The sequence below is a fragment of the Malaclemys terrapin genome, chromosome 3, assembly GCF_027887155.1.
Source record: "Malaclemys terrapin pileata isolate rMalTer1 chromosome 3, rMalTer1.hap1, whole genome shotgun sequence".
NCBI classification, from domain to species: Eukaryota; Metazoa; Chordata; order Testudines; family Emydidae; genus Malaclemys; species Malaclemys terrapin.
In genome coordinates this window covers 29248000-29260231 of record NC_071507.1, presented here as the reverse complement: position 1 = coordinate 29260231, position 12232 = coordinate 29248000, and the positions used below count along the sequence as shown (strand labels likewise).

The following is a 12232-nucleotide window of genomic DNA, read 5'->3' as shown; positions in this document are numbered from 1 at the left end:
TTTAATTGAAGGCAACAGCAAAGGTTTTTAGGATGCTAGAATTATAGTGTTTCTTAAATTCTGTTAAAGTGATTACAATTAAATGGGGGGAAAATGACTAAATAAACCTATGTTCATGTGCCATTATGGCTGTGAAGTTCTGGTCTTGAAATTTCTGTGACACTGATTTAATATGGATAAATCCAATTACGATTAGATATCAGGGTTATGGTCAAAGGTCCATGAAAGTCAATAAACATCTTTTCATTGACTTTAGTGGGCTTGCGCTCCAGCCCTACGGTTGCTTGACAGATTAGATTTCCAGGGCTATCATTTCTCCAAAATGCCTCACATTCTGGTATTTTAAATGGAAAACTATTTATTTAAATCTGTGCTGGTGATATAACATTTTATTTTAAAATTTAAGGCAGACCCTGATTTCTGTTACACTGAGTTACACCAGATATTGCCCTGAAGGGAAATTAGGCTCAATCCTGCCAATTGAAAGTTGACTGACAGTTGTAAAATCTGAAAACATTTAATTTTCTCTTTCAAAATAATGGGACAAGTGTGTCTCCCTTTGTGAAGGGAAGAAATCCTCCTAACATTGTCTCCTTGTGCAGTCAGTGGGAAGGCATTGAAGAACACTTGAAAGACGTTGGGACTGCCATTTACACTGAGCCTGATAATCTGTAGGATCTCTGTCCCCACTTCAATGAGCGTTAGGCTTTCTGCATGTAGAACCTGCACTGCCATGCTGTGGCATGGCCTCTTCTCTTTCCTGCAGCACAGATCACTCCAGCACATGCTGCCAAAGGGTCACCTACTACAATGTCATACTGTCACCCTTTTCCAATAGGGAATCAAAAGTGCAGAATACAAATTAGCACTGCTCTGAACATCCTAAACTCAAGTGTTTTGCTGTGCAGAGTTGCTGTTGTTCCCGAGCTCTAAAATCTTTAGCACATGTCTTCAGATTTCCCAGTGGGCAGGGGTTTTTCAGGTGGAAGCATTCTAAAGGTTACATGTGGGCTCAAGCTCCTCATGAGCCCTGGCTTTCCTCTTTGAAAAAAAGTTCCACTCTTTCCCAATAGTGTCTGCATTGTTTTCATCCCATTCCTATGCCACATAGAAAGAAGGATTCATAGAGTTTAAGGCCAGAAGGGACCATTAGATCATCTACTCTGACCTTCTGTATATCATAGGCCACTAACTTCCATCCAGCTACTCCAGGATTGAGCCCAGTAACTTGTGGTTGGCTAAAGCATAACTTCTAGAAAGGCTTTATTTGAAGCATCTGGTCCAATGATTTTTGAAAACTGCTTTTATGATACATAAGACCATACATTGAGGAAAGACATTGTAGGAATTGGCTAATGTGTTACATTTCATCTACTGGATGGAATTAGGACTGCTGAACTGCTGTCATAGCTCCTAAATTGCTTTGCCTTGAGCTCAAGCACTTGGGGCCAAGGCTTTCAGAGCATGAGAATGAGAGCTCTATTCCTGCAGCTACAATTCTCATCGACTAGCTATGCAGCATAGTGGCAGCCCTAAACAGCAAAATTTTCAAGCGCATCTAAGTGACTTACCGGTAAGTTCCTAAGTCAGTTAGGTGCTTTTAAAAAATACTTAGTTTCTAGAGAGCTACAGTTACAGTATTTTGTCTATAAATATATAAAGTAAAAGTTGAATGAGTAGGGAAGGATACATATTTTAGCATATGAATAAATGTATGCTGAGACTTATTTATAACGCTGAAAGATATGTGGCCTTTAGGGGCACCTATTCCAGAAAAGACAATGCATGCTGCTTGCCAAATCTTTTCACTGACAAGTTCACAAAATGCCTAGCTCACCAGGCAGGAGCTACGGGGTTGTTCCCTGTTGGAGGCCACTGTAGGGGTTACAAAAAATGTGGGGAGTTATTTTAGATCTATAGTTGTATTAGCCTCTCTTGTACAATTAACACATTCAGGGAGAGGAGTGAGTGGTAAGCCCAGATTTCTGGGATGTATTTTATTCTTGTGCTCAAAAAAAAAGACAGACCCTTGATTAATTGAGAATGGGCAGAAAGGTTTGTCACTGCAGGGCAAAGCAGAGTGGAATTATGAATGGTGGGAAGGCCACATTCCAACTTAACCGTTTCGTCCAATTGGTGGATATAGATACACTCATACTTTTGGACTTACAGCAGTGTAACTGACAGCAGAACTGAACCCTAAGATTTTGGGTGAGGAATAGAGCTGGTAGAAAAATTTCCAATGGAACATCTTTCTATTGGAAAATGTCAATTTGAAATCTAAACATTCTGTGGGAACGTGTCAATTTTGACAACATTTTGTTTTTGAAAAAATCAGTACTAAGAATTTTGATTTTTCATTTAATAACTATTTTTATTTAGATATTTTATTTTTATTTTTGTATTATATCAATTACAATACCAATAACCAATTCTAACCCAATTACCACCTGACAATTACCAATTAGAATGCCAATTCCAAATGGCCATTTGGAATACCAGTCACCAATTTTTATATTATATTAATTATATTATACCCCTAAACTTAACATATTATAATATAAAACATAAAAATGAAACAAACTATTTTAAAAATTGGAATTAAATATTTTTTATTAACCCCCCCAAAAAATTTGTGTAAATTTCATTTCATGGGAAATTTTGTTGGGGGGTGGCTTTTTTCCTCACAAAGAAATTCCAAGTTAGGAATAGCACAAGTGAAAAATAAGCAGCAGCAGTTTAGTAAAAGGAACTTTTAGGGGGAAAATGTAGTTGATGACTATGAATTCAACTTGTGTTACTTGCAGTGAGAGCTGATACACACTCTTCCAAAAGCTGAATTTGACCCTAAATAAACAAATTTTCAGTTTCCTACCAAATTTATTTGAATAGAAATAAATAATGAACCTCACTGCCAGCAGCAAGACAGAATGTTTTTCATAGTTTTCATAAGGCACCAGAAGACCTTTATTTGTAGTTGTTGAGCCAGTAGTAGCTCTGTAGTTGATCAATATGGGTTTTCAGTTCTTTGTGTTCCTCAAGAGGAGTGTCTGGACTAGCATACAGAGTGATGAGGAAGGTGGGCCAAGGCAAATCAAGAGGGCTTGAGGAATTCACTTTTACATGTATTGACCCCAACACATAGATGGATTTCACCCTGGGTCTCTGGCTGTGTAAACTTCACATGTGTAGCAGCATCCTTTGACTGTTGGATCCTGTACCCATTGAAATCAATGCAAAACATCCACTTAAGTAGTGCAGGGTCAGAGCTGAGCCTAGTTATTTTGCAAGTGAAGTAAATTTCATCCTGTGTGCTTGAGTGCAGCAAAGGCAGGCTGGAAAACTTTGAAAGGCCTTACAAGTCTGTGTATGGGCCAGGTAATATATATTGCAGGCCTGTGGTGCAGTGTGTGCGTGTGTGTTTTCTGACATAGGCACTAAAACTAAAAGGGAAAGTGTCAAGTAACATCGGCCCAGAATAAAGGCTCTGTAAGAAAAGATTATACAAATTGAAATAATGATTGAAATGTTTTTTATGAATTGTGTTTAAATTATCTACAAAGAGGTTTTTAGTTATTTTGTTTAAATGTAAACCAACTCCTGTAGTACTAGAAACCCAAACGCTGCATCACTGTGCTAAGTACATAAGCCAGAGGGTGAAACTGACTATAAGCACAAAAGTGTATCTGAACAATTCAATTTCACTGTCCAGCCTGAATGAAGTGGAGGAAGTAAGTAATGTGCACAAGGAAATGGATTTTGTCTTGTTTTAACAATTTCTTTTGAGAGCTCTCTGGTATACATTTTGATTAAATATAGATTTTAAATTAATCACCCAAGGTGCATCATAAAGCTGACATATGTAAAAATGTGTAGGCTGTAAATCTGGCTTGGGCCATGCATATGTGCACACCTGATAGGATGCAGATAAGAGGCTAACTGCAAGACATTACCTGCCCTAATTGTCTAAACCCACTGAAACCCTGCTTTTCAGGCTCTTTGACAAAACATGAGGAATACGTTCAAAGGAGGTATGCTGTTAGAGCCAGACTTCTGGCTTTGCACAATTGGTGTATATACCCCACTGCTACCACTGATCTGGAGAACAACTGCAAATGTACAGAAGACTCTGAGCCTTGATTAAACCAAAACAGTAATTGTCTAGCTCATTTCCTTGTGAAAATAGCCTACCAATAAACTGATATAAACCAATGTAACCCAATGACTAGATTGGAAAGAACAAGTAAGCTGGACTCTGCTTCCTCAGCAGGATTCTGAGGGTACTAAGAATACCTCACCTCCTCTCACCCACACCCTCCCATTCCCCAGTACACCTTTTTATGGCACATGAATTGGTTCATTTTGTGATATGATCCAAACAATCATTAGGAATTATTAGTGAGATCATTACTAGAATACTGCATCCATTTCTGGTGTCCACATTTAGAAAAATATGTTGGAAAAATTGCAAAGGGTTCAAAAAGCCACAAGAAAGCTGGAAAACATGCCCTACAGTGTAAGATGTAAGGAGCCTGGTCAACTTAGCTTACTGAAATAAAAGTTAATAGGTGATTTGTTTAGGGTCTGTAAGTATCTACACAAGGAAAAGGTTTCCAATGGAAGAGGGCTCTTTAATCCAGCAGGCAAAGGCATAAGAAGATGCAATGGCTGGAAGTTGAAATTATACAAATACAAAGTGGATAATTAACCATTGGAACAACTCATCAAGGGATATAGTAGATTCTCCATCACTTGAAATCTTTACATCAGGACTGGATATATTTCCTAAATGACAGGGTCTAGTTCAACAACAAGTTATTTAGTTTGATGCAGGAATTACTGGGTGAGGGTCTATATAGGCTCTATTATTCAAGAGGTCAGACTAGATCATAAGAACAGCCATACCGGGACAGACCAAAGGTCCATTTAGCCAAGTATCCTGTCTTCCAACAGTGGCCAATGCCAGGTGCCCCAGAGGGAATGAACAGAACAGGTAATCATCAAGTGGTTCATTCCCAGCTTCTGGCAAACAAAGGCTAGGGACACCATCCCTGCCCATCCTGGCAGATAATCATCATAATCTCTTGTGGCTTTTTAAAATCTTTGAGCAAAATCCTTGACCCACTGAAGACAATGGCAAAACTCCCGTTCACTTCAGTGGGGGCAGGATGTCACCATATAAAGCTGTGAATGTTGCTAACATGCTCCAAAATACCTTTGGATAGTTCTGTGAAAATAGTGAGTTACTTTTGAGGGAGGAGGGGAAGGGAGTCATCTTCTTCTTTGCATATGCACAATGTGCCTCAGGTGGTATGTGACCCAGATTCATCACTGAATTTGGTCCACAGTTGGGATCTTAGCTTCCCTGGCTCAGGCCAGGTACTGACAGGGAGTGTGATGTTATTGTTGATCCAGGCCTCCTGGGGAAGGAGTGACAAAAACTGTTTTTCAGATGTGACCCAAAAATTTTAGACTGGTTTTAGCTCTTATCTCATTTAGCCTCAGCTGCAGTCCCATACACTACATGCCACACAGATTAAACTTGCTCCTGATAAAAGAAATCTGCATAGGTGGCTGAAGGCAACCAGAATCTATGATCTCATTAACAAACAATATTAAGGCTTAAAAGGGTACAGTTTTTCCCGTTGACATAGTTAATCCACCTTTGCTAGAGGTGATAGCTATGTTGAGAGGAGAAGCCCTCCTGTTGACACAGCACTGTCTACACTGGAGTTTAGATCAATATAACTGTGTCCTCAGAGGTGTGGATTTTTCACACCCCTCAGCATCGTAGTTATACCAAGGTACGTTTGTAGTGTAGACCTGGCCTTATTGTGCACATGTTTGGGGTGCACATTGAGGCCTGATCCAATACCTATTGAAGGCAACAGAAAATCTTCGAGTGACTTTAATAGGCTTTGGATCAGTTTAGATAATTTTATGTTTGGAGCCTGTGTGTTTTTAAAATGTAACAGTCCTGCATGTTTTAAAATTATTATGGATTTGCAACCACTTCACATGCATCCATTTCAGACATTAACATTGTTTATTATTGTTGTTTTAAGGTCAAATGGCTGGTGATCACACGAGACTGGAATTCCATAACATAGAGACAGGAATAATAACAGAACGCCGCTACCTGTCCTCTGTTCCCTCTAATTTCATTGGACATCTGCAGAGTCTCACATTTAACGGCATGGCATACATTGACCTATGTAAAAATGGAGACATTGATTATTGTGAGCTAAATGCCAGATTTGGTTTCAGGAATATCATAGCAGATCCTGTCACCTTTAAAACAAAAGCAAGCTATGTTGCACTGGCTACACTACAAGCCTACACATCTATGCACCTTTTTTTCCAGTTCAAAACAACATCACTGGATGGACTGATACTCTATAACAGTGGAGATGGAAATGATTTCATTGTAGTTGAATTAGTTAAAGGGTATGTACACAGCTAACTGTGCCATAAGCAAAATAGTTTGGGTTCTTTTACAGTCTTTAGACATGTTAAAATCATGAGGTTTAGGTTGAAAATCTTGACTTCCCCCTTTTTTTTAGAATCTGGTTGGTAAACATCCTGTGAATCTTTTTTTCTTTTCAGGCTGAAACTTAGTTAAATATGAAAAGCAAATAATAATATAGTTTGTATAGGACATAGACAAAAAATAATCCTAATGCACCCTGCTGCTTCAGCAGTAATTAGAAACCTGGGGCTAGATCTTCAGCTAGCATAAGCCAGTGTTGATTTCACTGGAGCTAAGTTCATTTACCCCACTTGAGAATCCAGCCCCTCATACTCAGGGTTATTCTCCTTGCTTGCCAGTGACACTGCAGGGAGGGGTGCGGTGGGGGGGGGGAAGGAAACAAAATATAGGGTGCCCTAATTTGTACCTTCTCAGGTATGCAAGAAAAACTAACTTTTTAAAAAAATGTTCTTTATCCAGGTATTTACATTATGTGTTTGATTTGGGAAATGGTGCAAATCTCATCAAAGGAAGTTCTAATAAACCTCTGAATGACAATCAGTGGCACAATGTGATGATATCGCGGGATACCAATAATCTTCATACTGTGAAGATTGACACTAAAATCACAACACAAAGCACAGCAGGAGCCAGAAACTTAGACCTCAAAAGTAAGTACAATAATTCTTGTGTAATGTGTGGTGGGATACTTTGCAGATGGATAGTTATATTTGTCAAGAGTAATTTAAGTTTATGGTGCTATATAAAGATTACTATAACTGATAATAATTAATATGTCCACGTGAAATCAGTTTCTTCTCATTATTCTTACACTCTCAATTCAGTAATTTTGCATGGTTATGTAAGACCAAAATGTAGAGAAAAAATTTCAACTTTACACTAGGCAGAAAGACAAGAGAGTGAAAAGAACACAAGGCTTTAGGACCCTGTGGAAAAAAATCCAATAGCTGAAATTAATAAGGATGAAAGCAATAAGGCTCTATAGGAATTAAATAAGTCTATAGAAATTACTCTAAAAGTCTATACAATTAAATTGAGAATCACATCCTCACTGTAGAATTCTAAAAATTCTTTCCTCAGTCCTAGATGCCACAAACACTCACAGAGAGCACAGTCCAAGAGCTGGAGTAGAAGCTTAGTGACATTATAAAACTGCCCTGTCCTTACTTGTGGTTTGGGAGAAATTCTGACCTGAAGCCTGTTATTTAGTATTTTCCATAAAGCCCGTTTACTAGCGCTTGTAAATGAGGGAAGTAAATACTGTATTACCCTGAGTGCTCTGTTCAGTCACATGCTAATTCTTATAATTTGGTATAATATCTTGCATGAAAAGCACAGTTTTGTGCTAATTCTCAAATAAAAGTAACATTTTGAAATATCAGATGCCTGCCACATTAAATATATGTGTACATTTGTGTAGGTACAGATCTCATTTAAATATATAACTGTTTTAAAGATAATCTTGTCAACCAAATTTTGTGTGAGTGAGTGAACTGAATAGTAATTCGATTGGCAAGAATAGGTCTTAAGGAATCAATTAGGGTAAGATGAATACAATGCATATTTGAAAGAATGTGTAAAGATGTATTTTTTTAAATTTTCTACAAATTGTATATAACCAAGAAAATTCATTCTGATTTCATGGTAGAATAGTCTATATTTTATAACTTTTTATATAAAAAATATATTAGGAGACACAAAACTAATACATTAAGATGAAGAAATCTACAAAACTAATACATTAAGATGAAGAAATCTACATTTCTTAACATTCAGCTTATGATACTAATTGGCAAAATGCAGGAAATTCAAAGTTGATATTAATATTCCATCTCGAGCTCGCTGCATTTTCTTTTAACCACCTTCTGAGTTAAAGATAATGAGCTGACCTTGGTAATTACTGTGGATTTTATGATATTTCACGTTTGATATTTCACTTTCCCATCAGTGGCTTCCTTATCAAAAATGCTTTGTTTACAAGTCTAATCAAGATTTTCTAATTGCTAGCTCTGAAGCTTCATTGGGGCATTTGAAAATCAAACTGTTCTTTCTGCTTTCTATATCTTTGCTCTAATTATGGACAATTACAATTCAGAATCAGAATCAGATTTTCAAAGTTATTGTTGAAGAATGAAGCAGAAGAAAATCCAGCTTGTTTTTCCACAGCTATACTGGCTCTGCAAGTGTGTGTGTGTGACAGAGAGAGAGAATATATATCTGACTATAAAAACAGATTTTGACAGTATATTAAACAGATACAACTTGGAATATGCATATTGTCATGAGCTAATAAGAGAAGTTAAACATGTTTTACTTATTTTATTGTATCCAGCTACATCTTAATATTGTTCAGATATAGTGTTGTTGATTTTTTGTTATGTTACTTTATAAAAATTAGTTGATACTAATATAAAGATATATACTTAATAAGACACTAGAGGGCACTATTATGTCACAAAATATGCTGCTTGGTGTATTCATGAAAAGATAAATGCTCCTGACAGGATAGACTATGAAATCCAACATTCCTTTGTTTTCTTCACATTTGAAATTCCACAATATTCTCTTTGCATGCAAACACATCCATTGCTCATGGATTTGCTAACTTTGAGGCTGCAGATTTTCAATTCACAAATACTAAGAAGTATAAAAGTGTATCAACATTTTAAACTAGGGAGGTGAATTATATTAGACACTGACTTTTTGGTGGAAGTTTTATGTAATTTGCCACACAGCAAAAAATCTTTGGATAAAAGAATAATAATCCTCATGATACAGTAAGTGACCTTGATCAAACAGACTTTCTATCATAGTACAGGTTCTCAATCTTTCTCTCGCCAGCAGTACTATGTTTTTGAGGGTTTTTTTTATTTTTAATGAATTAGTATGTCTTGTTTCATCAGCATAATTAAATCATGATATAGGACATATAAAGTGAGTGGGGGTTTTGTTTGTTTTGTTTCATAAAGCTGATGAATTTTAACAAGTCAAATAGGAGACTGGGCATTCTATAATGGGAAAGCCAAGTTACATTTCACTGGTATTTCCTCTTTCTTTTTTTATTTCCTTTGAATTATTCTTCCATACCATTCTTTATTTCTTTTAAATGACAATAGCACTCCTCTATCGTATTACATGCTGATCCTGCAAACACTTATGCATCTGTTTAACATGACTCAGATGAGTAGTCCTGCTGACTTGAATGTACATGTTAAGAACAGCCAAACTTCCACTGGTTCTACCACCAGTTCAACTTAACTGGAGTTAGCACTAGCAGGAACACTAATGTGTACAAAAGTGCTTGCCCATGGGAAGCTTGTATATACCTTGGCCCCCACCAGTTCTGACACCAGTTCAGCTGAATGGAAGCTAAGCACTGGTTGAAATTTTTTTGTTAAATTCCATAGTGTAGACATAGTCATAATATCCATCAACTGCTGGATATTCAAGTAAACAACAAAACAGGAGATGGAGAAGTATTAGTGTGCTTAGAATCGAATAGATGGGTTATTTCTTTTAGAAGAGAAAATGAGCAGACTGGGTTAATGCCTCATTATTCTGATCTGTTCTTGTGTTTGTATGTACAATTATAACAGATAGCCTATGAAGAGAAATGAGTCTTAACAACAAAAGCAGCATAATTCAGGCATGCATACCTGCAGAGTTACAGCAAAGGTTTCTTCAGTGTGAGTTTTTTGGTTATACTCCCTATCCTGTTTTCAGTATAGCTCATATGGTTCACATACTCATAAAGTCCAGGTCACAATTTAAAGGTTTCAAAGTTCTTCTCTAAATATACTTTTGTTCCTCTTTGTTTCCTCTACCTGACATTGTGCTCTCAGAAGCCATGCAAGTTTGGGTGACCAACCTGCTGTGTTTAAAATAATTCAACAATCTTAGTGAAGTTGAGGGGTTGCCTGGGTGTAACTGAGGGTCCATCATTTGCAGGGTCCCTTACTGCTGCCAAAGGAAAATGTTGTCCTCATTCAACTATACATTTTTCAACACCTTTAGTCATAGGCGCTGGAACTCGGAGTGCTGGAGGTGTTGCTGCACCCGCTGCCTTGAAGTGGTTTCCATCATATACATGGTTTAGTTTGATTCAATGGCTCTCAGCACCACCACTATACAAATTGTTCCAGCACCACTGCCTTTTATAACTCCTTTGTCTCCAGCTTTTGCCTGTGTTGATAAATCCAACTCATGGTTTTGTCTCAGCCTCTTTCTATTAAATGCTTCAAAAGCAAATGTACATCCTCAAACATAACTCTGTCTCCTCTTTCTCGCCTAAACTTTAACCACCCATTTGCCTATACTGTGCATAATCTCGGCATTATGCTTGACCCTGACGTTAACATTTTATGCCAAAAATTAGAATTACTTCACCTAGGGTTACCATATTTCAACAAGCAAAAAAGAGGACGGGAGGAGCCCCGCCCTAGCCCCGCCCCTGCCCCTCCCACTTCCCGCCCCCCCAGAACCCCCAACCCTCCCCCCGTTCCTTGTCCCCTGACTGCCCCCTCGTGGGACCCCTGCCCCTAACTGCCCCCCAGGACTCCACTCCCTATCTAAGCCTCCTTGCCTCTTGTCCCCTGACTGCCCCAACCCTTATCCACACCCCCACCCCCAGACAGACCCCTGGGACTCCCACGCCCCATCCAACCACTCCCCACCCCCTGACAGCCCCCCCCAGAACTCCCAACCCATCTAAACCCCTCTGCTCCCTGTCCCCTGACTGCTCCGATCCCTCTCCCCACTCCTGCCCCCTGACAGCTCCCCCCCAGAACTCCCAGCCCCCTACCCCCCGCTCCTTGTCCCCTGACTGCCCCCTCCTGGGACCCCTGCTCCTAACTGCCCTCCAGAACCCCACCCCCTACCTAAGACTCCCTGTTCCTTGTCCCCTAACTGCCCTCTCCTAAGACCCCCCCCAACTGCCCCCCAGGACCCTACCCCCTACCTGTACCCTGACTGCCCAAAACTTTCTCCACTCCCCTCCAAAAGCCCCCCCCCGTTTCTTGACTGCCCCCTCCAGAACCTCCCTGTCCCTTCTCCTGCCCCCCCTTACCCTGCTGCTCAGAACAGGGTGTTGGGCTCTGTGCCAGCCGGACACATGGCTGAGCTCCCCTGCACAACACAAAACCCGGACCCTGGCCCTGAACAGGGTTGCCGGAGCGGGCTGCAGGAGGAGGAGCTGCCGGCCGGCTCAGAATGCAGGGAGGGGGGGGTGGGAGGAGGAAGCTGCTCCGGAGTACAGCCCGGGACTTTCCTGCAGCCCTCCCAGCCGCTCGCTCTGCCGGGGGAGGGGGAAATCCCGGACATTGTGAGTGCTTTACAAATTCCCCCCGGACGCTATTTTTAGCACACAAAAGGAGGACATGTCCGGGTAAATCCGGACGAATGGTAACCCTACTTCACCATAAGAAATTCCAATACTTCAACATTCAATTTCATCCAAAATCGGGACAAAAAGTTGAAATGTCTTTTTTTTTTCCAGAATGAAAAGTTGGAATAAATTTTGATTCAGAAATGTTGAAACATTTTGTTCCAGCTCAGATCAGTTTGACATTGACCTGCATCTGCCTGAGCTACTTGTGCAGCCTCAAGGGTATCTCATGGATAGCTTGGGTGCTTCATGCCTCCATCCTTGCTTCAGCTCAGGCTCTCTGTCATCTGTGTCTTCATATGATTTTGCAATGTGTCTGCTTTCATTTTCCTTCTCTTCTGCCTCTTTAACAATCTGGG

At 39.5% G+C, this 12232-nt stretch overlaps 1 protein-coding gene across 12 annotated transcripts in view; it reads left to right on the top strand.

Moving 5' to 3' along the window:
• The window catches only part of NRXN1 (neurexin 1), a 1243173-nt gene that overhangs the window by 624201 nt on the left and 606740 nt on the right, over positions 1-12232 (top strand). For all 12 annotated transcript variants that reach the window (XM_054022355.1, XM_054022354.1, XM_054022352.1 and 9 more), the window contains 2 exons: positions 6066-6447; positions 6950-7140. In XM_054022355.1, the coding sequence (XP_053878330.1) occupies positions 6066-6447; positions 6950-7140 (573 nt within the window). The remainder of the gene's footprint in view (positions 1-6065; positions 6448-6949; positions 7141-12232) is intronic.